A 24,166-nucleotide genomic window follows, 5' to 3' on the forward strand; every position below is an offset into this window, starting at 1 on the left:
GGTTGTTTCTATGCCAAGCATGCCGCTTCGTCTTTATCAATTGATGCCATAGCTTTTAACATGTTAACATTGTCGCAACAGAAACCAAAAAAACAAGGCTTAAATTAAATAACAAGTCTTTTGAAGAGAAAACAAGTAATCAGTTCTATATTAAATGGTTCACTGTACATAAGTATTGTGGGAGACAAGATACAAAGAGCTATTTACCTCAAATGATTCAACATATATTCAGTTACTCAAGTAGAGAGTCATACAAAGACTTTTGACGACATTTTTCTTCAATCAGATCTGCCAATACGGGTTTAAGGTCTGAGCAGGAGCCCTCAAGACCAAAGAATACAACTTCCTACTGGTCTGAAGAGAGCCAGCCAGACCCTCTCTTTACACTTATCTACCTGTGCGTTCTCTAACTCAATCGACTCAACTCTGTACAGACTCCTCATATCACCAACAATCATTTATACATTCACTTGTACTGTATCTATGTATCTACTCTTGTTTGCCAACTCAGCTTCTCTGTTCTTCTCTTTTACTCACCATTCCACTCTTCTTTATGCATCTTCACTTCTTTTATCTTCACACTCTGCTACTTCATTTCTTTGAACGCCTAACATAGACACGCCACGGCTTATCAGTCGATCTTTTGGCTCCATCCTCTATTCTAAACATCTCCTGCAATAAGGACGCCCATAGGTTCAGTTCATAACCATGCTCAAACCAAACATCTTATAATAAGCTTGAGCAAAATCATCGTCTTTTTGTTTTGACCTGTCCTTCTGGCAGCAAGAATCTGGCTTTCCTTTACTTTCGTTTCATGGGCACATTGACCGCACCAGTCTGAGAAGTCCTTCTGATAAGTTTCCATCTCTCTAAACAAAGAGCTGCAATGGAAAAGCAGAAGAAATTGTGATTCAGTGGTCATTTGAAATCCTGAGGAAGGCTTCAAGATTGCTTACCCATTGCAACAAAGAATTATAGTGGCCCGATAACAAGGTGTTCTTGTGGTATTGACACCATGGCAGTGGCGGCCACGATGAAGTATAGCTTGACCCGGTATATAAGTGTAACGAAACCTTTCCTGCTTCAGTGAGAGATAGTTGTTTCGTTTATTACTTAAACATTTTGCCATTTACGAAATACTGGAATGTATTAGGACAACAAATAAAAAAGCTCCTCAAAAGGACACATACCTCTTCCTTGAAATGTTGTCGTCTTATGTTTTTTGCATCGTGTGCCTCCGAAGAATATTTCCCCTCCCTCAAACTGTTTCTTCAAGCAAACATTCAATGTAATTTCTGAAACATCCATATGTAAGCCTGCATATTTTATAAATTAACATCAGTGCACTAGTTACTGAGTTGAAACATAGAATAACAAAAAGAAGCATCCATTGCCCAAATAAATAGTCACGTCACTAGTATTCTGTTCCCGAGGATTTTCCCAGAGATTAGTCATATAAGTACTTTAATCCATCATTTAACAGATCCAATAGATGCCTTTTCCGTGCTATTCTGTTTCCTCTCTTCCTAAAAATGGACACATTGATATTTTTTTCCAAAGAAGAGTAACATAGACACACTGCAAATGTACCTCACATAATCAATTCAACAAATATCGACACACTACAAAAGAGACCATACCCACCAGAACTTTGATGAAATGGTTTATAGAGAAAATCCTTAATTCCTTATACTAAACCAGATTTACGTTTTCTATTAAAGAATTCACTCCGGTTTTCTCTAAGCAGCTTAGGTATCACAGGATATATTTGCAGTTCAAGAAAGATCGTACGGTCTTGTGAGAATATTTGCAGAATCGTTGTTGCAAAATAATTAGAGAAAATCAAGGGGACTCACCTATTGCAGGATCCCTATCTTCGCCAGTTTCAATAAAAAAATCCATGCTGAGAGTCAAACATTGCTCCACGTACTTCAGGGAAGAATAAAAGTCGTTTAGTGTTTAGTGTTTAGTGAAGTTTAGTGTTTCTGCTAAAACAACAGAGTGAAGTTTAGTGTTTCTGCTAAACCAATAAAAGTCGTTTGGATGCATTTTAGTCAAATATTGACTTGCCTTTGCAAAGAGGAAAGAAAGATAAAATCCTGCATGATAAAATCCTGCCAAAGTGGTCAAACACAACACCGTGTTTACTCATGTTGTTGGGTCTCCTGATCGGGAAATTTGTCTGCTGAGCCCATTTTCTACCTGATAAAATCAAACAGCAGCAAATGAATAAAAACAAAGAGGAAAAGTGGTTCGATGATGGGTTATGTTATTACCTCAACTATCACTTTCTCATATAAATCAGGCTGAAACATTTGAAAGACAAAAACACTGGGGTGCGGTTCAGAAATGATGCGTCTGCAGCTTGCCTCTGTGTTATCGGGAAAGAGGGAAGCAAAAACAATTTGGGATCAATATCATACCACCCCCTGAAACATGGCTGCAGAAAAGGAAACATTTCAAACTTTGGCATGAAGAAGTCTTAGAAAACAAAATAAAAATAGACGAGCAAAGGCTTCTCTCCATACCTGATAATTGGATATCATCTTCTGCCTACGGTTCTTGAGCCGTTTAGCCTGGAACATTGTAATATATAGACATGAAACTATCAAGAATCACACTCTTAACTTCAGAAGACAGAAGCAATCTCAATTTCACAGATATGATTTGTTTATAATCAATCTAACGTGCTTCATCACCATCAAACCAGATTCTATGTGTTCATAATAATAAAAAAAAAAAAAAAGCTTAAGATCATTCTCTGATTCGTATTAAGAATCAAATCCGATTCCGATTTCACATATTGGGATTAAAAAAGAAAAGAGTACACTAGATCTTAATACGCAAGAATTATACACCAGATTCCTATCGTCGTAGCTATCAGAAACGTACTCGTTGTTAGGAACCAGACTCAGCCTCAGGATAGGCGTCTCTTTCTTTTTCTCCGCCGTAGTGTTCACCGATGGTTGAGAATCTCCACCTCCATCAGTTCCGTCACCGTCCACCGCCATCACTCTCCGATCGCTTCAAGAAACGAGAAATTGAAGTGAGAATCAAGGTCTTTCGCATATATATTCTTCTTGAAGATTCTTCGATTTGGGTATTTCTGATTTTTGGGTTTCCGTTGAGAAGTTAGGAACTGTGCAAAATACAAAACTGCCACTCGCACGTGTGTTATTATTGGCACGTTCCGAGCACGCGTGCTGTCCATTCACACGGCCCATATCTGTTTCGAACCGGATCCTTGAAAAATAATTATCGGTATTTCCCGGTTAGTAGCGAGATCACCAACATGGTAAGAAGAAGAAAAAAAAACGAATGGATACATTTTTTTTCTTTTGAATTTTGTTGAATGATGGAGAATATTTTTGTGGCTGGTTACAAACTCAGTATGGTGATTTTTTTTTTTTTTTCGTTTAACAATAATGCTATAACTCTATATAAGACTAAGAGTACGACCAACTTATTGGTTACTTATCAAACCATTAAAATTGGTAGATATTTCAAATTTCTAAGGATGGAGTGGCATATATATGCATGCAGATGTTCATATATAGTAATATCAAATTGTCAATTGTCCATTAATCGTTATCAAGAAACATTTTTTTAGAAAGAAACATATACTCTTATCTTAAGTTAAACTTATTTGTAATTTTCATGGCAATAAAAGATAAATTAGATAAATGAAACTGATGTAACCAATTGTTTTTAATTTGTGTCAAAACAATTTTATTTATTTATTTTTATTTATAAAGTGAAGTGTAAATTTTTAATAACAATTTATTTTATTTTGAAACACCATTTTTTATGTGGACATCTGATTTATAATAGAACACCTTAACAAAACGAAATCTTAAATATAAAATCCTCATCCCTAATATACATTTAATAAACTAGATATTTAGGGAAAAAAAAATAACATTTCTAATAACAATTATAAGTTTTAGTATCTACTATCTCAAATTTCTTAATATATCGCCAAAATATTTCTATACAGAGGAATTAATTATAGTACTAGGAGATATCCCGTGCTTAAAGCACAGATCAATATTTTTAAAATAATTGATGATATAATAATAAAAGTTAATTGTTATATATTTTTTTAAAAAATTATTTTGTTTGAGCTAATATTTATTTTAATTATTCTGTAAATCTATTAGTCTATTTGAATACTAATTATTTTAGAATATTATAGTATTTTATTTTTGAGGTATCAATACAGTTTTACATTGTTTGTTTGTTGTATTTGCATTATTATTTTGTGAAATATAAAATAGTAATTTTAATATTATAATTGTGAGCAAATAAAAATTATTAATTTATTATCTATTTAAATTTAGTTTTACCAACCCACCAATGTGGAAATTAAAACATACATTTTTTATAGATTGGGTAATATATCTTCGTTTTTAAAAATTTAAATCACAACACATGCAGAAAAAATTCTGCATTTTATTAATCATAAGTGTTATATGAAAATTCCAAACAATTTGTAAATAAAATAAAATAAAGATGATAGGAGAATGAGAATTTGCTAAAAATACCCCTTTTGATATAGCCCTTTTCAAAAATACCCTCTTTTCTGGCCATTTTTATTTTTGCCATCTTTTAATTTTTAATGACCATTTTACCCTTAGATGAAAATTATTTTATTCAATAAAAGGAAAAACAAAATTTTCCCGCCAAAAAATTTCCGACATATTTTCCCGCCAAAAAATTTTCGAAAAAATTTTCCCGCCAAAATTTTTTTTGTCAAAAAAATTTTGATAAAAAATTTCGACAAAAAAATTTTCCCGCCAAAATTTTCCCGCCAAAAAAAATTTACAAGGTTTTTAAAAGGTTTTATAAGGTTTCTACCTTATAAAAGCCTTATAAACACCTTGTAAAGGCTTTTACAAGATATTTTAAAGAGTTTTAAAAGGTTTTTTAAACAACTTGTAAATGCTTTTACAAGATTTTTAAAAGGTTTTTAAAAGGTTTTAAAAGGTTTTAAAAGGTTCTCAAATAGTTTTTAAAAAGATTTTTAAAAGGTTTTTAAACATCTTGTATACGCTTTTACAATGTTTTTAAAAACCTTGTAAAAGTTTTTATAAGATTTTTAAAAGGGTTTTTAAAGGTTTTAAACACCTTGTAAATGCTTTTAAAAAGTTTTTAAAAGCGTTTACAAGGTGTTTAAAAATCTTTTAAAAGCATTTACAAGCTTTTTAAAAGCATTTACAAGCTTTTTAAAAGCATTTACAAGCTTTTTAAAAGCATTTACAAGGTTTTTAAAAGTGTTTACAATGTGTTTAAAAACCTTGTAAACGCTTTTAAAAGTTTTTTAAAAGCGTTTATAATGTTTTTAAAAGGTATAAATTTTAATATTTTTGGCGGGAAAAATTTTCGATTTTGGCGGGAAATTTTTTGTTTGGCGGGAAAAAATATTTTTTTTTCGGGAAAAATTTTCGATTTTTGGCGGGAAAAAAAAAATTTTGGTGGGAAACTTTTTTGGCGGGAAAATATTTTTGATTTTGATGACTGTACATTCTTGCTATCACTCAAAAAAGGTAATTTGGTCATTTTGAATATAAAGAGGGGTAGTTTTAAAAATGGTCAACATGAAGGGGTATTTTTAAAAAGGGGTATATAAAAAGGGGTATTTTTGAGAATGCCCCTAGGAGAATCATAATTTGATATCTTAACAAAATCTTCGAATTTTGTTATTACAAATAGTTATATTGTATACTTGGATATAAAATCTTAGTTTTTAAAATTCTGATTGGTTTATATATTTTTTAAAAAATATTTACTAATTTCGTCCATAATTTATTAGAGAGAGAAAATATATATATTTTTTTTTAGATTTTTAATATTTGATATGTGAGTGTTTTTTTAAATTTATATTAATTATATTTATTTAAATTAATTAATTAAGCTTAATTAAATTTTTATAATGGTAATTGAATGTAATTCTTTATACATTTTAAGATTAGTTTCATATTTGTACTTTCCAATTAATATAGTAGGATTACAACTTACAAGGACATTAAGAAATATATTAATTACTAATTTATTTTTGGCATATAAACATGTTAGTTGTTATAAACTTATAATAGTAAAAAAAATTGATAAAAACCATACTCTCTATTTAAGATATAAAAAAATGTTCGTCGCTCACCGACCTTTGCGAGGAAGCTGACAACCAAGCAAGGCACATGAATCATGGTATTTCAAAGGCAATCCGAACAGACCACCAATAGTATCTCGCTGCATGCGAAAGTTGACAAGAGTCTTAATTCCGTGTGTGAGAGTTAGACACTTTTATTGCATGTTTTTGGATATTTTTTCTATGTAGTTCAAGTGGACAATCATATATATATATATATTTATATATATAGATAATTATAAAAAAATTGTATTATAATTTATTGATTCAAAATCTAATTAAATAAAAAACATCATAAGTTGACAACAAAAAAAAAAAACAAAAAAGAAATCATGTCATCTTTATGTAAAGAAATGCATAAATATTGTTCATTTCCATTTAATGTTACATGTTTATCATATTGTACCAATCAAAGCTTTGATCAATATTTCAAATAATCATTAAAAGTAACAAGAAGAAGCAATAATTGGATTTTCAGAGACTAATATGTAAACTTACTTACAACTTAAAAATTTGGTATATGTACACACTATGTACTATTTTGCATTTGTATAAACTATTCATGAAATGTAAGAAGTTAGGTCATAAACTCATATACAGTATCAGTTCTAAATGACAAAATACAACATAAAATACATATAAAACGGCACACATGTTTGGCGACAAAAAAACAAAAAAAAAACTATTGGATCCTTAGGTGTATGCTGATTCAGGAGTAGATTTGCATAAAAAATCTGAGTCCCAAGCTTAAAGAGCATATATATATGAGAGATTGGCACTATGGCACACTTTTGATGAAAGTGTTTTCATTCTAACACACTTTCTATCCATGAGGCACTTTTTAACAACTTTTTACACTATTCACATAATTTTTTGACTATTTTGCCCTCTAAATATAACAAGAATATGAGAGAGTGTTAATATCAAACTAGAGTTTAAACAAAACAAAATGTGGGGACCATTTTTACTATCAACTAAAACAAATAAAAATGTTTTTTTTCTTTTTTTTTTTTTTTTTTTTTTTTTTTTTTTATCTCAAACACTTTTATGTTATATTTTTTATTCTTCTCTTTACTTTTTTTGTTTCTCCTCTTTTTCTTCTCTCTTTGTAAGCATTTTATTTAATTATTATGACATATATGGGTGATTTTATTTTTGTGATTCATTATAATTATATTTTTCCTATATTTTAAAATCCATTTTATTATGCTTAAAATGAATAATATGTATATTTATTTATTTATAGTTGAATATTTGTTCATTATTATGTGGATACTTAAAGTATCTTATTATGTGGATACTTAAAGTATCTTATTACGTGGATACTTATTTTTGGATGATCATAGAAAAACATAAGAATACATGTAAACTGACCACATGATATCCACAAGACAGTAACCATATGGTTAGTTTCTTTGTGGCATCAACAATCAATTCTCATATGTTGTTTTTTTAAGAGTTGTCCATGAGACAACGACCATATGGTGTCCACAAAATACTAACCATATGTTTAATTTACATGTCAATTAACCACGTGATATCCACGAGACAGTGACCATATCGTTAGTTTCTTTGTGGCATCAACAATCAATTTTCATATGTTATTTTTTTCTAAAGGTTGTCCACGAGACAACGACCATATGGTAGTTTACATGTAAACTGACCACGTGATGTCCATGAGACAATGACCATATGATTACTTTCTTCATCAACAACCAATTCTCATATGTTACTTTTCTTAAAGATCCTCGTGGAGAGAACGAAGCAAGTGAGAATGATAACAAAATAAGATGAATTAGAGATCAATAATTTTTTCTTATTTCTCCTTTAATTTTATAGTGAAATGTTTTTTTTAATATTTGGATTGAATGTTTTATTAAGATTAAAAGAAAAGAAAAATAAAAAACTGGATTTCATATTGATTTGGCATTTATCCAAGTCAAAGCTTGGTATTTGGAGTCTGAAAATAAATTAGAGATATGAAAAAGGAGGTAAGACAACATGTGTGAGAATGATATCATGGAGGGAGTGAGATGAATTGAGTATCTAGAGTTTCCCCATTTTTTGTGTGGTGAAGATGTTCATTGGAGAGAGAGAGAAAGAGAGTAATGAAAATGGTGGATCTGGAAATTAAGAAATTATAAAAGAAAAGAAAAAAGAAGAAGATATTGTTGTTGAAACGACAAATCTTTTTTTTTTTTAAGATAATAAATAATAAATAATAATAATAATATAAATAAACTACAACTAGTGGTCCCATACCCACTAGCCACCTAACCACAATCACAACCAACAGCGGAAATAACCAACCAATATTCAATAATAATCCCATAATAAAATATAACCATATTCCAACATAAACATTATCCAAACAACAGGAATCATAGAACCAGCAACCTAGCAATGTTCTAATGACCCAACTCTAGCAACCTAGCAATGCCAGACAACATAAAACCGAGTCCCTAGAACATCCTCCTCTTCATTGCCTTGAATCCACGATCACACTTTGCCTTTACCTGCACCACAAACACATATTGCAATGCATGAGTATTTTATAAACACTCAGTAAGGCAATCCTCCCATCTACTGGGCTATACACACAAGCAATAGAGACATCTCTAACCATCAAACAACATTCAACAATCAACAATAACAAACCAGGACTCTGCATCGACCGATACCAACATGCATCGACCGACACCAGATAGAGGTTGCGTCTAACAAAGTGCATCGACCGATGCAATGCCGAGCATCGTTTTCCTCCGAAGCTTCTCGCCGGATCTTCGTTCCTGCAACCACGAAACTCGATCCCAAGCCACAAGAAAGCTTGCTAACGTCCCAAACAACAATCTAACCAGCCTAACAACACATAACAAGCAAATCAGAGAGATCTCTAGCTTAGATAAGCCATGGTCATGCACTTACCTTTGCCACAGAAGAACTAAGCCTCAAACAAACAAGAACAAGCCTCTAGGAAGCTCCTACAACGATCCCAGCTACAAATCTCAACAGGAACGCCCCAAATCTCCAAGAAATCACCAAGAACTCTCAAGAACTTTTCTCTCCCAAAAACAGCTAAAACACAAATGAGACCAAAACGAATCGAGTTAAGGGTTTTCCCTTTCTCTTTACCCCAAAACGCAGCGTTTGACTTAAGCCAAAACGCAGAGAATTGAACATGCATCGACCGATGCACCCTATGCATCGACCGATGCAACTCCCAAACCGGGATTCCGGTTCACGGATGTTACAATTCTCCCCCATCAAACTAGATTCGTCCTCGAATCTCGAACAACCATCAGCCAAGGACTCCCGTGCAACCGTCTCCACGGCCCGCACTCCTCCGACCGATCTACAGAAGGTCACCTCCAGGCGATAGACTCACTCTTTAGGCGTCATTTGCTCTCGACTTTTGGACTTTCCTTTTCTCATAGGCCTAAACCTTGAGTTTTTATTGGCTCCTCATCATACCTAAGTCTGCATGCCAAATGTTGGCTCCTCATCGGGCCTAAACCCGCATACCATAATATATAAGGAAAAATCCAACTCGTCTCTCCGGTCGCCAACCTACAGCGCGCCCCCGGATCGTCATCCGAAGTCGATATACCAACCATACTCCCAAGCCACAAAGTCTCTGAATATGGCAGTACTAGGAGAACCTAAGTCCTCCAAGAGTCGCGAGCAAACAATTCTGAGCACGTCTGAGTCCTATCCCTATCCAGGTTTCCTTCCCGTGGCTCGCGTAAAAACATCTCAATGTCCTACCAACCACATATCCCCTCACCAGGATACCCCATGACCTCACAAGGATCATACACACGCCACAAGGGCCGCCACAAAGGCCAACAAAATGTCCTAACGAGGACCGCCACCAAGGCCAAACAAATGTCCTAAAACGGACCGTCACAAAGACCATCTGTCCCGAAGGACCGTCACAAAGACCATCTGTCCCAAAGGACCGTCACAAAGACCATCTGTCCCGAAGGACCGTCACAAAGACCATCCGTCCTGAAGGACCGTCACAAAGACCATCTGTCCCGAAGGACCGTCACAAAGACCATCTGCCCCGAAGGACCGTCACAAAGACACTCTGGCTAAACAGCCTGCCACAAAGGCCAACAATTGGCTAAAAGCCCGCCACAAAGGCCACACAATTGGCTAAAAGCCCGCCACCAAGGCCACACAATTGGCTAAAAGCCCGCCACAAAGGCCACACAATGTCTAAAAAAAGACCGCCACACACAGGCACACTGACTCGAAAGTTCGCCACAAAGGCCACAAAAGCCCCTCCAAGGCTTTCCACCGCTAAAATGGACAAATTCTAACTCCCATAAAACTTTCCATATTTAGCACTTTCCACTTTTGGAAACTTTCCACTTTTGGAACTCCTATTCCAGGAAACTTTTCTCCAAAACCCCGCCTCACGGAAACTTTGTACCCCGAACACCACCTCATCTTGTTACTGAGTCGCACAACCAACCACCCTAAGCGACCGAGTAACAAGAGAGATGGGCTGGAATACTCCATTCCCGCTCCACCCATGGATTACAGATGGGACCAGGCTAAACAAGCTCAAGTCGCGGCTTGCTTCTCATACCACTTCTTGAACCTTGCCTTCATCTTTGCCTCAGGCTCCCAAGTCTGCTCCTCCACACCATCACAGTCCCACAGGACTCTCATCAAAGGAATCTTCTTCTTCCGAAGTTCCTTGATCCTCCTCTCGAGAACCCTCACTGGTCTCGCCTCCATAGTCATGTTAGGCTGAAGATCCTCAGGAATCTTAGCCAACACCTGGTCACCCTCACGGAGACACTTCCGCAACATAGACACATGGAAAACCTTATGGAATGCACGCATAACCTCAGGTAACTCCAATCTATATGCCACTGGTCCAACCCGCTCAATCACTTTGAATGGACCCATATACCTCGGACTCAACTTAGTCTCTGACAATGACCTATTCGGACCCCGCAACATGGCCCTCTTGAGGTACACTCTGTCTCCTACCTGAAACTCAAGATCTCTCCTCCTCCTATCAGCATAACTTCTCTGCCTATCCTGAGCCTCTTTCATGTTCAGCTTGAGAACCCGAATCTTCTCTGAGGTCTCCTGAACAAAACTAGCACCAAACATGCTCCTCTCCCCCACCTGAGTCCAGCATAATGGTGTACGACATGACCTCCCATACAAAGCCTCATAAGGAGCCATCTTAATACTCCCCTGATAACTGTTGTTGTAAGCAAACTCTACCAGGTTCAGGTGATCTGCCCAATGGCCACCCCAATCCAACACACACATCCTCAGTAAATCCTCCAGCGTCTGGATCGTCCTCTCAGACTGTCTATCTGTCTGGGGATGATAAGCTGTACTCATATGCACCTTAGTGCCCATCTCTGCCTGAAATGCCTTCCAGAACACCGAAGTGAACTTTAGAATCTTTATCAGACACAATGCTCGCTGGCACCCCATGCAATCTGACTTCTCTCTCACATACTTCTTAGCCAAGACTGCTGCTCCATCAGTCTTCTTAATGGCCAGAAAATGTGCTGACTTAGTCAATCAATCCACAATGACCCAAATAGCATCAAAGGTCCGTGACACTGGCAATCCGACCACAAAATCCATGGTGATCATATCCCACTTCCACTCAGGAATGGGTAAACTCTTCAGTAACCCGCCAGGAACCTGATGCTCAGCCTTCACTAGCTGACACACATCACATCTCGAAACCCAACTAGCTACATCCTTCTTCATCCCGACCCAATGATAGTACCTCTTGAGATCACGGTACATCTTAGTCGCTCCTGGATGAATAGACAACTTGCTCGCATGAGCCTCTCTCAGAATCTCCTGTCTCAACTCCTCATCCTTGGGCACACAAACCCGACTGTGCACCAAGATAGTACCATTATCTGAGACCTGATACTCTGAATCCACATCCTTAGAGGCATTCACCAGCCCCAAATCCTTCTCCTGAGCCAACCGCACCCTACTCAGAAGATCTGCTCTATCTACTGCTTCCAAGCCCAACGGTTCCTGTGAAACAGCACACAAGCTTAATGCACTGATCTCCTCTACCAGAGACTCCGTCTCCTGCTCCTGAGCCGAAGCTACCCTCTTCCGACTCAGAGCATCTGCAACCGTGTTAGCCTTACCAGGATGATAGGCTATCTCCAAATCATAATCCGCCACAAGCTCCATCCACCGCCTCTGTCTCAAATTCAACTCAGGCTGAGTGAATATGTACTTCAGGCTCTTATGATCTGTAAACACCTGTACCTTTGCACCATAAAGATAAGATCTCCAAATCTTCAGGGCAAAAACTACAGCACCCATCTCCAAATCATGAGTAGGATAGTTGCCTTCATGCACCCGCAACTGCCGCGAAGCATAGGCAATCACCTTCCCATGCTGCATCAGAACACACCCCAAACCAACTCTGGATGCATCTGTATAAACCACATAGGGTTCTCCCTGCTCAGGCAAAGCCAACACTGGCGCAGTAGTCAACATCTCCTTCAGGCTTGCAAAGCCTTCCTCACACTCTTCTGACCAGACAAAAGGAACATCCTTCCCTGTCAACTTAGTCATAGGACGTGCTCTGCTTGCAAACCCCTGCACAAATCTCCTGTAGTAACCTGCCAATCCAAGGAAACTTCTGATCTCTGTGGCATTCTACGGTCTAGGCCAATCCCTGATAGCCTGAATCTTCTTTGGATCTACAGAAACCCCCTCTGCAGAAACAATGTGACCCAGAAAGCCCATCTCACGCTGCCAAAAACTGCACTTGCTCAACTTAGCAAACAACTTCTGCTCCCGCAGCTTCTCCATAACTACCCTCAAATGCACTGCATGCTCCTCAGGACTCTTAGAATAAACCAGGATATCGTCGATGAAAACGATGACAGATACATCCAGGAACCCCTGAAACACACAGTTCATCAATCTCATAAACGCTGCTGGCGCGTTAGTCAATCCGAAGGGCATCACCAAAAACTCATAGTGCCCATACCTCATCCTAAAAGCAGTCAACCTCACATCTGCCTCATCTATCGGTATCTGATGATAACCCGATGCCAGGTCTACCTTAGAGAACCAAGTAGCACCCCTCAACTGATACAACAACTCATCGATCCTAGGAAGAGGATACTTGTTCTTCACAGTGACCTGGTTCAAACCCCGATAATCAATACACAACCTGAAACTCCCATCCTTCTTCTTCACAAACAACACCGGCGCTCCCCACGGTGATACACTAGGACGGATGAATCCCTTACTCAATAAATCCTCTAGCTGCTTCTTCAGCTCTGCCATCTCTGCTGGAGCCATTCTGTAAGGAGCCTTGGATAACGGCATCGTCCCCGGTTCCAGTTCAATGGTAAAAGGATCCGACCGAGATGGTGGTAATCCCTGCAAAGACTGAAACACATCCTCAAACTCCCCCACTACTGGAATACCGCTAACCGTAAACTTCCCCACTGACTCTGGCATAGATATAGTAACCAGATAAGCCTCACAGCCCTTCTCGATCATCTTCCCAGCCTGAATGGCTGAGATCACGAGACTCCCCGAAGTCGGTCTAATACCCTGAAAAACCAACTTCCCACCTGAACGCTCAAACTCCACTCTACCCCGATGGCAATCCAAATGCACCCTATGCCGATGCAACCAATCCATCCCGAGAATAACATCATACAGCTCCACTGGACTGATAAGCAAATCCGCTGGCCACGACTCCCCTGCGATCTGAATATCAATTCCTCTAGCCCGTCCAATCACTCTCAGGAACTCACCTCCCGCAACTCTGACAACTCCTGCACGCTCGCCAGGATCCCCGCTGATCCCCGCACACTCTGCACACTCTGGAGTAATGAAGCTATGCGAAGCTCCAGAATCAAACATAACGTGGGACTTAAACCCGCCCACCAACAAGGTCCCTATACAAACCTCATGTGTTGAGAACCTAACACTTTATCACAGGAAACATATACAATCTGAACCTACTAAAATTCACAAAGTTAAAGTATCAGAAAATATACCTGTGATCGCCCCGGCACTGATTCCACCAGTCTCAGCTGTCGTGTAAACCCGTGGCGCCTGCTCAATCCGTGCCACCTGCTGACCTCCAGGCTGCACCTGCTGCAACGCTGCCACTGCTGCCGGCTGCAACTTGGGACAAAAAGGCCTGATGTGCCCTGTCTCCCTACAATGATAACATACCCGAGGTCCTGTCGACGGAACACTCCTCTTGGGACAACTAGCGACCCTGTGATCCTTGCTCCCACAACCGAAGGAACCCCCACCACTCGGCTTCTGCGTAGCCTCCCACTTCCTCTTGGTTCCCTAAGCATGCCTACCGCCCCTGCTAGAATCACCCTGCTGCTGAGCCTTACTAGGCTGAACTGCTGGAGCTACCGCCACTGACTGTGCCCGGATATCCTCCTCAATCTCTGCTGCAGTCTCAACCAGCTCTGCACGCGTAGCATAATACCTCCCTCTACAGTGAACTCTCAAATCATCCCGTAGAGCGCTCATAAACCTCCTGACCTGAGCCTCCTCAGACTCCATGGCCCGACCTCCATAACATAGAAGTCGACTGAACTCCAAGTCCAGCTCCCGCACCGACCGCGTCCCCTGAGATATCTGAAGGAACTGCACCTCCAACCGGTCCAATGCCTCTCTAGGAAAATACTTGCGGTTGAACTCCAAGACGAAGTCAGCCCAAGTCATCTACCTCTGCACCCTCCTAGCAACCACTGATCTCCACCACAACTCAGCATCACCACCCAAAAAGTAGACCCCTATGTCCACCCAAAACTCCACAGGACATCTCAGAGTATGGAAGTTACGTTCCACACTCGTCCTCCAAGCATCCGCAGCAGTAGGATCTGTACCACCCAAAAACCTCTCAGTGAACAGACCCTTCATCTCCTTGAGCATAGCCAAATAACGTCCATGCTCTCCCACATCCGCAACCACTCGCTGCCGCTCCTCCGCCACCACTGGTGGCACTACCTGTGCCCGAGCCGGTACCACTGGTGGTAACCGCTCTAACACCTGTGCTAGCATAGCCGCAAAGTCAGCACCAGGGACTCCACCCACTGGGACTCCCACACCTGGGACCCTATCACCACCGGCCACTGGAGCATCAACACCGCCCCCTCCGGCCACACTCACGGAATCCCCTGGAACACCTTGCGGCTCACCAACACCCTCAGCTGTCACACTCTGGTCCTCGGTCTCACTAACCACTGGGACTCTGCCCCTACCACGACCACGTCCGCGTCCACGACCATGTCCGCGACCACGACCTCGACCAGCCGCAGCATCCTCTCTAACCATCTGCACTACCATGAACAGAAGGCTAAGCAAAAAATTTCTATTATAACACAGAAACATAAACTCACCGTGGAATCACACACTCGGCTCGAAGAGGATGTTCTAGGACTCCATGCCACACACAATTGACTAACTCACATAATCAATCAAGACATGCAACCCCAAACATCTACAACAGAAACCTAGGGAACCCAAACCTAGAACCATAAGGGCTCTGATACCAAAATGAAACGACCGACCTTTTTTTTTTTAAGATAATAAATAATAAATAATAGTAATAATATAAATAAACTACAACTAGTGGTCCCATACCCACTAGCCACCTAACCACAATCACAACCAACAGCGGAAATAACCAACCAATATTCAATAATAATCCAATAATAAAATATAACCATATTCCAACATAAACATTATCCAAACAACAGGAATCATAGAACCAGCAACCTAGCAGTGTTCTAATGACCCAACTCTAGCAACCTAGCAATGCCAGACAACATAAAACCGAGTCCCTAGAACATCCTCCTCTTCATTGCCTTGAATCCACGATCACACTTTGCCTTTACCTGCACCACAAACACATATTGCAATGCATGAGTATTTTATAAACACTCAGTAAGGCAATCCTCCCATCTACTGGGCTATACACACAAGCAATAGAGACATCTCTAACCATCAAACAACATTCAACAATCAACAATAACAAACCAGGACTCTGCATCGACCGATACCAACATGCATCGACCGACACCAGATAGAGGTTGCGTCGGCCGACGCAAGATCTGCGTCGACCGATGCAAGGTTAACTTGCATCGACCGATGCAAGATATGCATCAACCGATGCATGCTCGACATAACACGAAAACCTTAGAGTTTACGCACCGTCCTCGCATCTGCATCGACCGACGCACAAAGTGCATCGACCGATGCAATGCTGAGCATTGTTTTCCTCCGAAGCTTCTCCCCGGATCTTTGTTTCTGCAACCACGAAACTCGATCCCAAGCCACAAGAAAGCTTCCTAACGTCCCAAACAACAATCTAACCAGCCTAACAACACATAACAAGCAAATCAGAGAGATCTCTAGCTTAGATAAGCCATGGTCATGCACTTACCTTTTCCACAGAAGAACTAAGCCTCAAACAAACAAGAACAAGCCTCTAGGAAGTTCCTACAACGATCCCAGCTACAGATCTCAACAGGAACGCCCCAAATCTCCAAGAAATCACCAAGAACTCTCAAGAACTTTTCTCTCTTTTCGTTTCTCTCCCAAAAACGGCTAAAACACGAATGAGACCAAAAAGAATCCAGTTAAGGGTTTTCCCTTTCTCTTTACCCCAAAACGAGCGTTTGACTTAAGTCAAAACGTAGAGAATTGAACATGCATCGACCGATGCACCCTATGCATCGACCGATGCAACTCCCAAACCGGGATTCCGGTTCACGGATGTTACAGTTGTAAATTAAAAAAAAAAGATATTGTGAGGGTTGTTGAACTAAAGATGTAGTTAGAAAGATATTTTTGTTTTTTTATTAAGCATTATTGTGTGCATAAAAAAATTGATTGGGAGAGAGATGCTTTAGTTAAATGGTGTTTTTGACAATTCAATATAAGAAAGTATGCTGTGGAAAAAATGTGTGCTAGAGTGCTATTAAAGTTTCAAAAGTGTGCTAGACTGCTATTTTTCCTATATATATATATAGCGATTTCTCAACATATTCAACACTTAAACTTCTGCAGTAATATCTAGCTTTCTATCTCTTCCACTTGTTACCATACTTTCTCACCTAAAAGTGGCTTTAGTGTACCAACTAGAGAAGTGAGAGGTGATAATCTTGGGTCACTGGCTGTGGTAAAAGGATTCCAGTAGGGGACTGGCCTTTTCCAACGTGTATGCATAGCTTTTCGCTTGTTTTAAGGGATAATGACTAAAGAAAGAACATGGAAATCAAGTATGTGATAGCCATTAGCGTGTTTGTGGTTCACCGTATCTTTGTAGAGTGCTATGAAATCCGTTGACATGGTCCAAGTGCGGCTTTGACTATTTATTAGTAGAACATCTTCTCTCAACACTAAGTTCCAACAACGCATATCATGATAAATTAGAGAACATTCTCTATATATATCATAAGCAGTCACTCTCTCTTCTCTTCTCTATAACTACATGCTCCACCAGAGAAATAAGCATTCTACACAATCCACGATCTTGACGAATTATATGGCACACTACTCAAACCAGTTCAGTTGGAAAAAAAATCAAAAAGGCATGTGCTTGGACAAAGTAATGTAATGAAATCAATAGGGCCATCAAACTATGAAAATACTATAACTCTATATAAGAGTACGACCACGTTAATGGTTTCTTATCAAACCATTAAAATTGGTAGATATTTCAAATTTCTACGGATAGAGTGGCATATATGCATGCAGATGTCCATATATAGTAATATCAAATTGTCAATTGTCCGTTAATCGTTATCAATCCTTTTTGTCAAGAACATTTTTTTAGAAAGAAACCTCTTGTCTTAAGTTAAACTTGTTTATCTTTCTTTGATAAGTGGATAATTTTCATGGCAATAAGAAGTTAAATTAGATAAATGAAAATGATGTGACCAATTGTTTTTAAATTGTGTCAAAACAAATTTGTTTATTTATTTTTATTTATAAAGTGAAGTGTAAATTTTTAATAACAATTTATTTTATTTTGAAACACCATTTTTTTATGTGGACATCTGATTTATAATAGAACACCTTAACAAAACAAAATCTTAAATATAAAATCCTAATCCCTAATATACATTTAATAAACTAGATATTTAGCAGAAAAAAAAATAACACTTCTAATAACAATTACAAGTGTTAGTATCTACTATCTCAAATTTCTTAATATATCTCTAAAATATTTATATACAGAGGGATTAGTTATTGTACTAGGAGTTATCCCGTGCTTAAAGCACACTTTTGATGAAAGTGTTTTCATTCTAACACACTTTATATCCATAAGGCACTTTATAACAACTTTTTACACTATTCACATAATTTTTTGACTATTTTGCCATCTAAATATAAAACGAATATGAGAGAGTGTTAATATCAAACTAGAGTTTAAACAAAACAAAATGTGGGGACCATTTTTACTATCAACTAAAACAAATAATTTTTTTTTTTTTATCTCAAACACTTTTATGTCATATTTTTTTATTCTTCTCTTTACTTCTTTTTGTTTCTCCTCTTTTTCTTCTCTCTTTGTAAGCATTTTATTTAATTATTATGACATATATGGTTGATTTTATTTTTGTGATTCATTATAATTATATTTTTCCTATATTTTAAGATCCATTTTACTATGCTTAAAATGAATAATATGTATAATTATTTATTTATAGTTGAATATTTGTTCATTATTATGTGGATACTTATTATGTGGATACTTAAAGTATCTTATTATGTGGCTACTTATTTTTGGATGATCATATAAAAACATAAGAATACATGTAATCTGACCACATGATATCCACGAGACAATAACCATATGATTAGTTTCTTTGTGGCATCAACAATCAATTCTCATATGTTGTTTTTTTTTAAGAGTTGTCCACGAGACAACGACCATATGGTGTCCACAAAATACTAACCATATGGTTAATTTACATGTAAATTAACCACGTGATATCCACGAGACAGTGACCATATGGTTAGTTTCTTTGTGGCATCAACAATCAATTTCCATATGTTGTTTTTTTTAAGGGTTGTCCACGAGACAACGACCATATGGTTAGTTTACATGTAAACTGACCACGTGATGTCCACGAGACAATGACCATATGATTATTTTCTTTGTGTCATCAACAACCAATTCTCATATGTTACTTTTCTTAAAGATCCTCGTGGAGAGAACGAAGCAAGTGAGAATGATAACAATATAAGATGAATTGGAGATCTATAATTTTTTCTTATTTCTCCTTTTATTTTATAGTGAAATGTTTTTTTTAATACTTGGATTGAATGTTTTATTAAGATTAAAAGAAAAGAAAAATAAAAAACTGGATTTCATATTGATTTGGCATTTATCCAAGTCAAAGCTTGGTATTTGGAGTATGAAAATAAATTAGAAATATGAAAAAGGAGGTAAGACAACATGTGTGAGAATGATATCATGGACGGAGTGAGATGAATTGAGTATCTAGAGTTTCCCCATTTTTTGTGTGGTGAAGATGTTCATTGGAGAGAGAGAAAGAGAGTAATGAAAATGGTGGATCTGGAAATTAAGAAATTATAAAAGAAAAGAAAAAAGAAGAAGATTGATGTGTCTGTATATTATAGGGTTTTGACTATAGTTTTTAGGATTGGTTTGAGTCTTTTCTTAGGTCCAAGTGTGCTTTTAGAGTCCTTTTTATCTTTTGTGAGTCTTTACAGGTCCTAGGTGACTTTAGGAGGAATCTGAGCGTTTTGGGGATGAAAAATATGCATCTGGAGCCTAATTGGTTGAAGACTGATCGAGCTAGAGGGCAGATGGAGTGAGAGCAGAAATACGTTCCGGATCGACTGATCCTTGCGAGATCGACCAATCCTGTCCCTGATGAAATCTTTCCTTTTTCGTTTTAAACCGACTTTCTAGGGATTTATTTTACTATTTAAGCACGGGGCTCGACCCCCAGAATAACAACTTTGACTCTACGCCGTTTTTGAGCACTTGTAAGCCGGGGAGAAGATCTCTTATCCTTTCTAACCTTTTGGAGAAGAATGTTGAACCCTTTTTACTTCTTTTGCAATTCAAACATGTTTTCTTCATATTTGATTTGTGATTGTCTCTATTCGATGTCTGAGTAGTCTCTCTGTTGGGTTTCGGGTTTCAAAGGGGGTTTTATGATTCATTGATTTAGGTTGTTAGATTTGGGATTGATCTGTTGTGTTCTTCATCTATTGTTATGTTTATTGCTTAAACTAGATTAGCTACCTAGTTTATGATCATAGGTTTAATTCATCTAGGCATCAAAAGTGTTGTTGAATTACTTGAAAGAACTTAGGTGAGCAAGGTGATCCTCAGCCAACGACAGTTGAAGTTGGGGCACCTTGTGAACATAATCGGACTAGAACTTAATGCTTACTAGGATTGATTAGATCCAAACGACGGTTTAGGGTTCATTCGATTCCTTGCTTAGATAACTAATACTGCGACAGTAGGTTAGTTTTATATTTGAGATTCGAGTTCAAGAACGGTTCCTAAAGCTATCCCAATCCATCACCCAATTTCGTGATCATAACCCTTGATTGATTCCCTGCGCCCAATACTTTCTCTTGAATTTACAAACTCTTATTTATTTTCTGTTTTAATTCTGTTACTTGCAAAACAAACTTCCTCTTTGCTTTAGCTATACTCGGTCTATATAATTTCATAGTGTATCATTTGGTCTCTGTGGATTCGACCCTGAAGTGCTACAACGACACCACTAGATCGTGGTTGAGTGTGCTTTGGGTTATTGATTTAACTCTAGATCAATTTGGCGCCGTTGCCGGGGACCAAAACGTTGCCTTTGAAATTTTAGATTCACGTTTAGTCTAAGGTTTCTTTATTTTAGTTACTAACGAGTTCTTGCAACTTTATTTCTTGGTTTCAGGTGTATGCATACAAGGAGCAGTAAGAAAACTGATCTGCGCATAATAGGGAACAAGGAATTAGCACAGCTCGAACACGAGAACCGGAGAGCAAAAGCACAGACCAATTCTATGGCTGACGGAGAGAACACAGGGGCTAATTGTAACAACCCGTCCCGTGGACCCCACTAGCCTCACTGCTAGCCGCCCCAACGGACCCCAAGCTGGCCCTGCAGGGCATCGATCCTAACCCCTCACTGGGCAATTGGAACTATTCATCCAAATCCACAGTAGGTTATTGACCTGCAGATCAATTGGTGACAGCTTGTCCTGTGGGAAGGTTGTTAAAGGGTGGGGACCAGGGTTCGAGGAACGCCTGGTACACCAATAACCTACTGTGGATTTGGATGAATAGTTCCATTTGCCCAGTGAGGGGTTAGGATTGATGCCCTGCAGGGCCAGCTTGGGGTCCGTTGGGGCGGCTAGCAGAGAGGCTAGTGGGGTCCACGGGACAGGTTGTTACACTAATCTGCCCAACCCTCAGCTTGGCATCATCCAACAACAGCAGAGGCAGAACCAGCAAGAGCAAGCTGAACTGAACCCACCTCCGAGGCAAGCCACCTTGAGGGATGAAGATGCTCAGAATAGGCTGTTTGCGAATCGATCTGCGATTCAACCTCCCGCTCCTGCAAGGTAAGACTATGAGATTAAGCATAGTCTAATCAATCTGGTTCAGAACCGCGTGTTCCACGGTTTGCCATCGGAGAGTCCTCTAGATCACATTGAAGCTTTTGAGAGGCTGACCAGTACGACGAGGTCCAATGGTGTACCCTATGACTATCTAATGCTGACTCTGTTCCAGTTCTCTTTGGCGGATAAAGCACTTAGATGGCTGAACTTGTTGGATGCTGGATCACTCACCACTTGGGCGCAATGTAGAGCTGCTTTCTTGAATCACTTCTACACCAAGTCACGCTCAGCCAAGCTGCGAAGCAAGATCACTACATTCTCGCAAGGAGGCATGGAGTCATTTTGTGAAGCATGGGAAAGGTTCAAGGAATATCTTCGCGATTGCCCTCACCACGGTTACACTCAAGAGAATCTGATGAATATTTTCTATGGGGGCATCAAGCAGAAGTACTAGATGGCATTGGACATGGCCAGCAAGGGAGACTTCTCCACCAACACCGCGAATGAAGCCAATGCACTGATAGAGAATCTTGCAGCCAGTAACAGCAACCACGGCACAGACTATGACCGCACGGTTAGGGTGAATTCCGTAGAGACTTATGCTATTAAGGATCTCACAGCCAAGGTGAATCTCCTGCTGAAAAGGGATCACCAAAGTGTCAACTTGTGCGAGGAACAAGCTGGAGGATATGCAGATTTTGGAGCTGAGACATACCAAGAGGGTACGGAGGAAGTAAACTATATGGGAGGACAAGGGAACTTCCAAAATCGAGGTTTTAACCAGAATTTTAGGAATCATCCTAATCTGTCCTACAGGAGCAACAATGTCGAGAACCCCCAGGATCAGGTTTACCCACCGCGACCTCAGCAGAGCAACTTTGCACAGGGATTCCAGAACAAGGGTACAGGTTTTGGAGGATCGAATTTTCAACAGAAACGTCAGGTCAACAACTTCGCGCAAGGGTATCAACCGGCTGCATCGCAGGCAGCAGTCTCACAGGAGAGCAAACTGGAATAGATGATGCATGCTCTGATGGAGAACCAGAAGAAAAACGCCACTGAGGTGACGGTCAAGATCGACAACATGTATTCTGAGCTGAATGGGAGAATCGAATCGTTAAATTCTCACATGAGAGTGTTGGAGAACCAAGTGGCACAATCTGCAGCTAGAGTCAAAGCACCTCCAGGGATACTTCCAGGGAAGAACGAGGCTAATCCAAAAGAGTATGTGAATGCCGTCACCCTTCGAAGCGGTAAGGAGCTTCCGGAACCGCAACAGAAAGCAGGGAAAGACCAATCCAGCGGCGGGACTGACCAGTCTAAAACACAAGATCAGGAAGGCAACCATGACGAAGTTCTCAACAACATTCCTGATGATGTTGTAAAACATGGATCGACAGTTCCTGAAGAAAAACAACCCAGCAAACCACCACAACCCTATACACCCAGACTACCTTTCCCTACTCGCCGCAAATTAAAGATTCAGGAGCGAGAATATGAGAAGCTAAAGTCAGTAGTAGGAGAGCTTCAGGTTAGACTCCCTTTCATCGAAGCAGTAAGGATGGTTCCAGCTCTTAAGAAGTATATGAAAGAGATTCTAACAGACAAGCTCAGTCTGGAGAAGGGAGTGATGTATCTCACACAAGAGTGCAGTTCTATGCTCCAAAGTCGAATGCCTGAAAAATGTGGGGATCCAGGACCATTTACTCTACCTTGCACGATAGAAGATCTCAAATTCGACAAATGTCTCTGCGATCTAGGAGCGAGCGTGAGCCTTATGCCACTCAGCGTTGCCACGCGACTTGGCCTCTACAGCTTTAAACCGACCCAAGTCACCCTCGTCCTTGCTGACCGTTCCACTCGACGTCCAGAAGGAGTATTGGAGAACTTGCCAGTGCAAATTGGTAACTGCTACATCCCTACAGATTTCATCGTTTTGAAACTTGATGAGGAATCCCAAGAACCAATCCTACTTGGAAGACCCTTCTTGGCCACGGCTGGTGCGATGATAAACGTTAAAGAGGGAAAGATCGATTTGCACATGGATGATCTGATTTTGAGGTTCAACATGGAGAAAGCAGCTAAGAAACCTACAATCGATGGTCAAACCTTTTGGGTTGATACAATAGGCAAAATAGCTGATGAGCTTTATGATGAGGTATGTACACGTGATCATCTGGCTGTCGCATTGACAAAGAAGGAACCAGAGCTGGGATATCTGTCTGAGGAGACTAAGGATTTGGCCAGGACACTCGATGCTGCAACAGTTCTGAAACATCGAAGTCCTATTCATCAATCTGCAACCTGGACTGAATGATCCAACTCCTCCTGTGGAAGCATCCGATAAGGGCGATGGATTGACCATTCCAGGCGACAGATCAGCTGATCCCGAAACAT

General features: G+C 39.2%; 2 protein-coding genes and 1 non-coding gene across 3 annotated transcripts; 1 reads left to right on the forward strand and 2 right to left on the reverse strand.

Moving 5' to 3' along the window:
- Positions 1-202: 202 nt before the first annotated feature.
- On the reverse strand, positions 203-3,104 carry LOC104779224 (uncharacterized). Its single transcript, XM_087477892.1, has 9 exons — positions 2,893-3,104; positions 2,529-2,576; positions 2,277-2,440; positions 2,071-2,202; positions 1,857-1,985; positions 1,191-1,316; positions 957-1,078; positions 769-881; positions 203-672 (listed from the first exon to the last, which is right to left on the reverse strand). Exons 5-8 carry the CDS (start codon positions 1,900-1,902, stop codon positions 870-872), a joined length of 306 nt encoding a protein of 101 aa, XP_087334018.1. The 5' UTR covers positions 1,903-1,985; positions 2,071-2,202; positions 2,277-2,440; positions 2,529-2,576; positions 2,893-3,104; the 3' UTR covers positions 203-672; positions 769-869.
- Positions 3,105-22,061: 18,957 nt separating this feature from the next.
- Positions 22,062-22,167, reverse strand: LOC147933119 (small nucleolar RNA R71). The gene has a single exon (XR_015576891.1). It is a non-coding gene; the product is annotated as a small nucleolar RNA R71 (small nucleolar RNA).
- Positions 22,168-22,787: 620 nt separating this feature from the next.
- Positions 22,788-24,086, forward strand: LOC147933120 (uncharacterized). Its single transcript, XM_087477304.1, has one exon. It carries the CDS (start codon positions 22,788-22,790, stop codon positions 24,084-24,086), a length of 1,299 nt encoding a protein of 432 aa, XP_087333430.1.
- The last annotated feature ends 80 nt before the right edge of the window (positions 24,087-24,166 follow it).

This window comes from Camelina sativa, chromosome 12, assembly GCF_030686135.1.
Source record: "Camelina sativa cultivar CO46 ecotype springtype chromosome 12, ASM3068613v1".
In the NCBI taxonomy this organism is placed as follows: domain Eukaryota; kingdom Viridiplantae; phylum Streptophyta; class Magnoliopsida; order Brassicales; family Brassicaceae; genus Camelina; species Camelina sativa.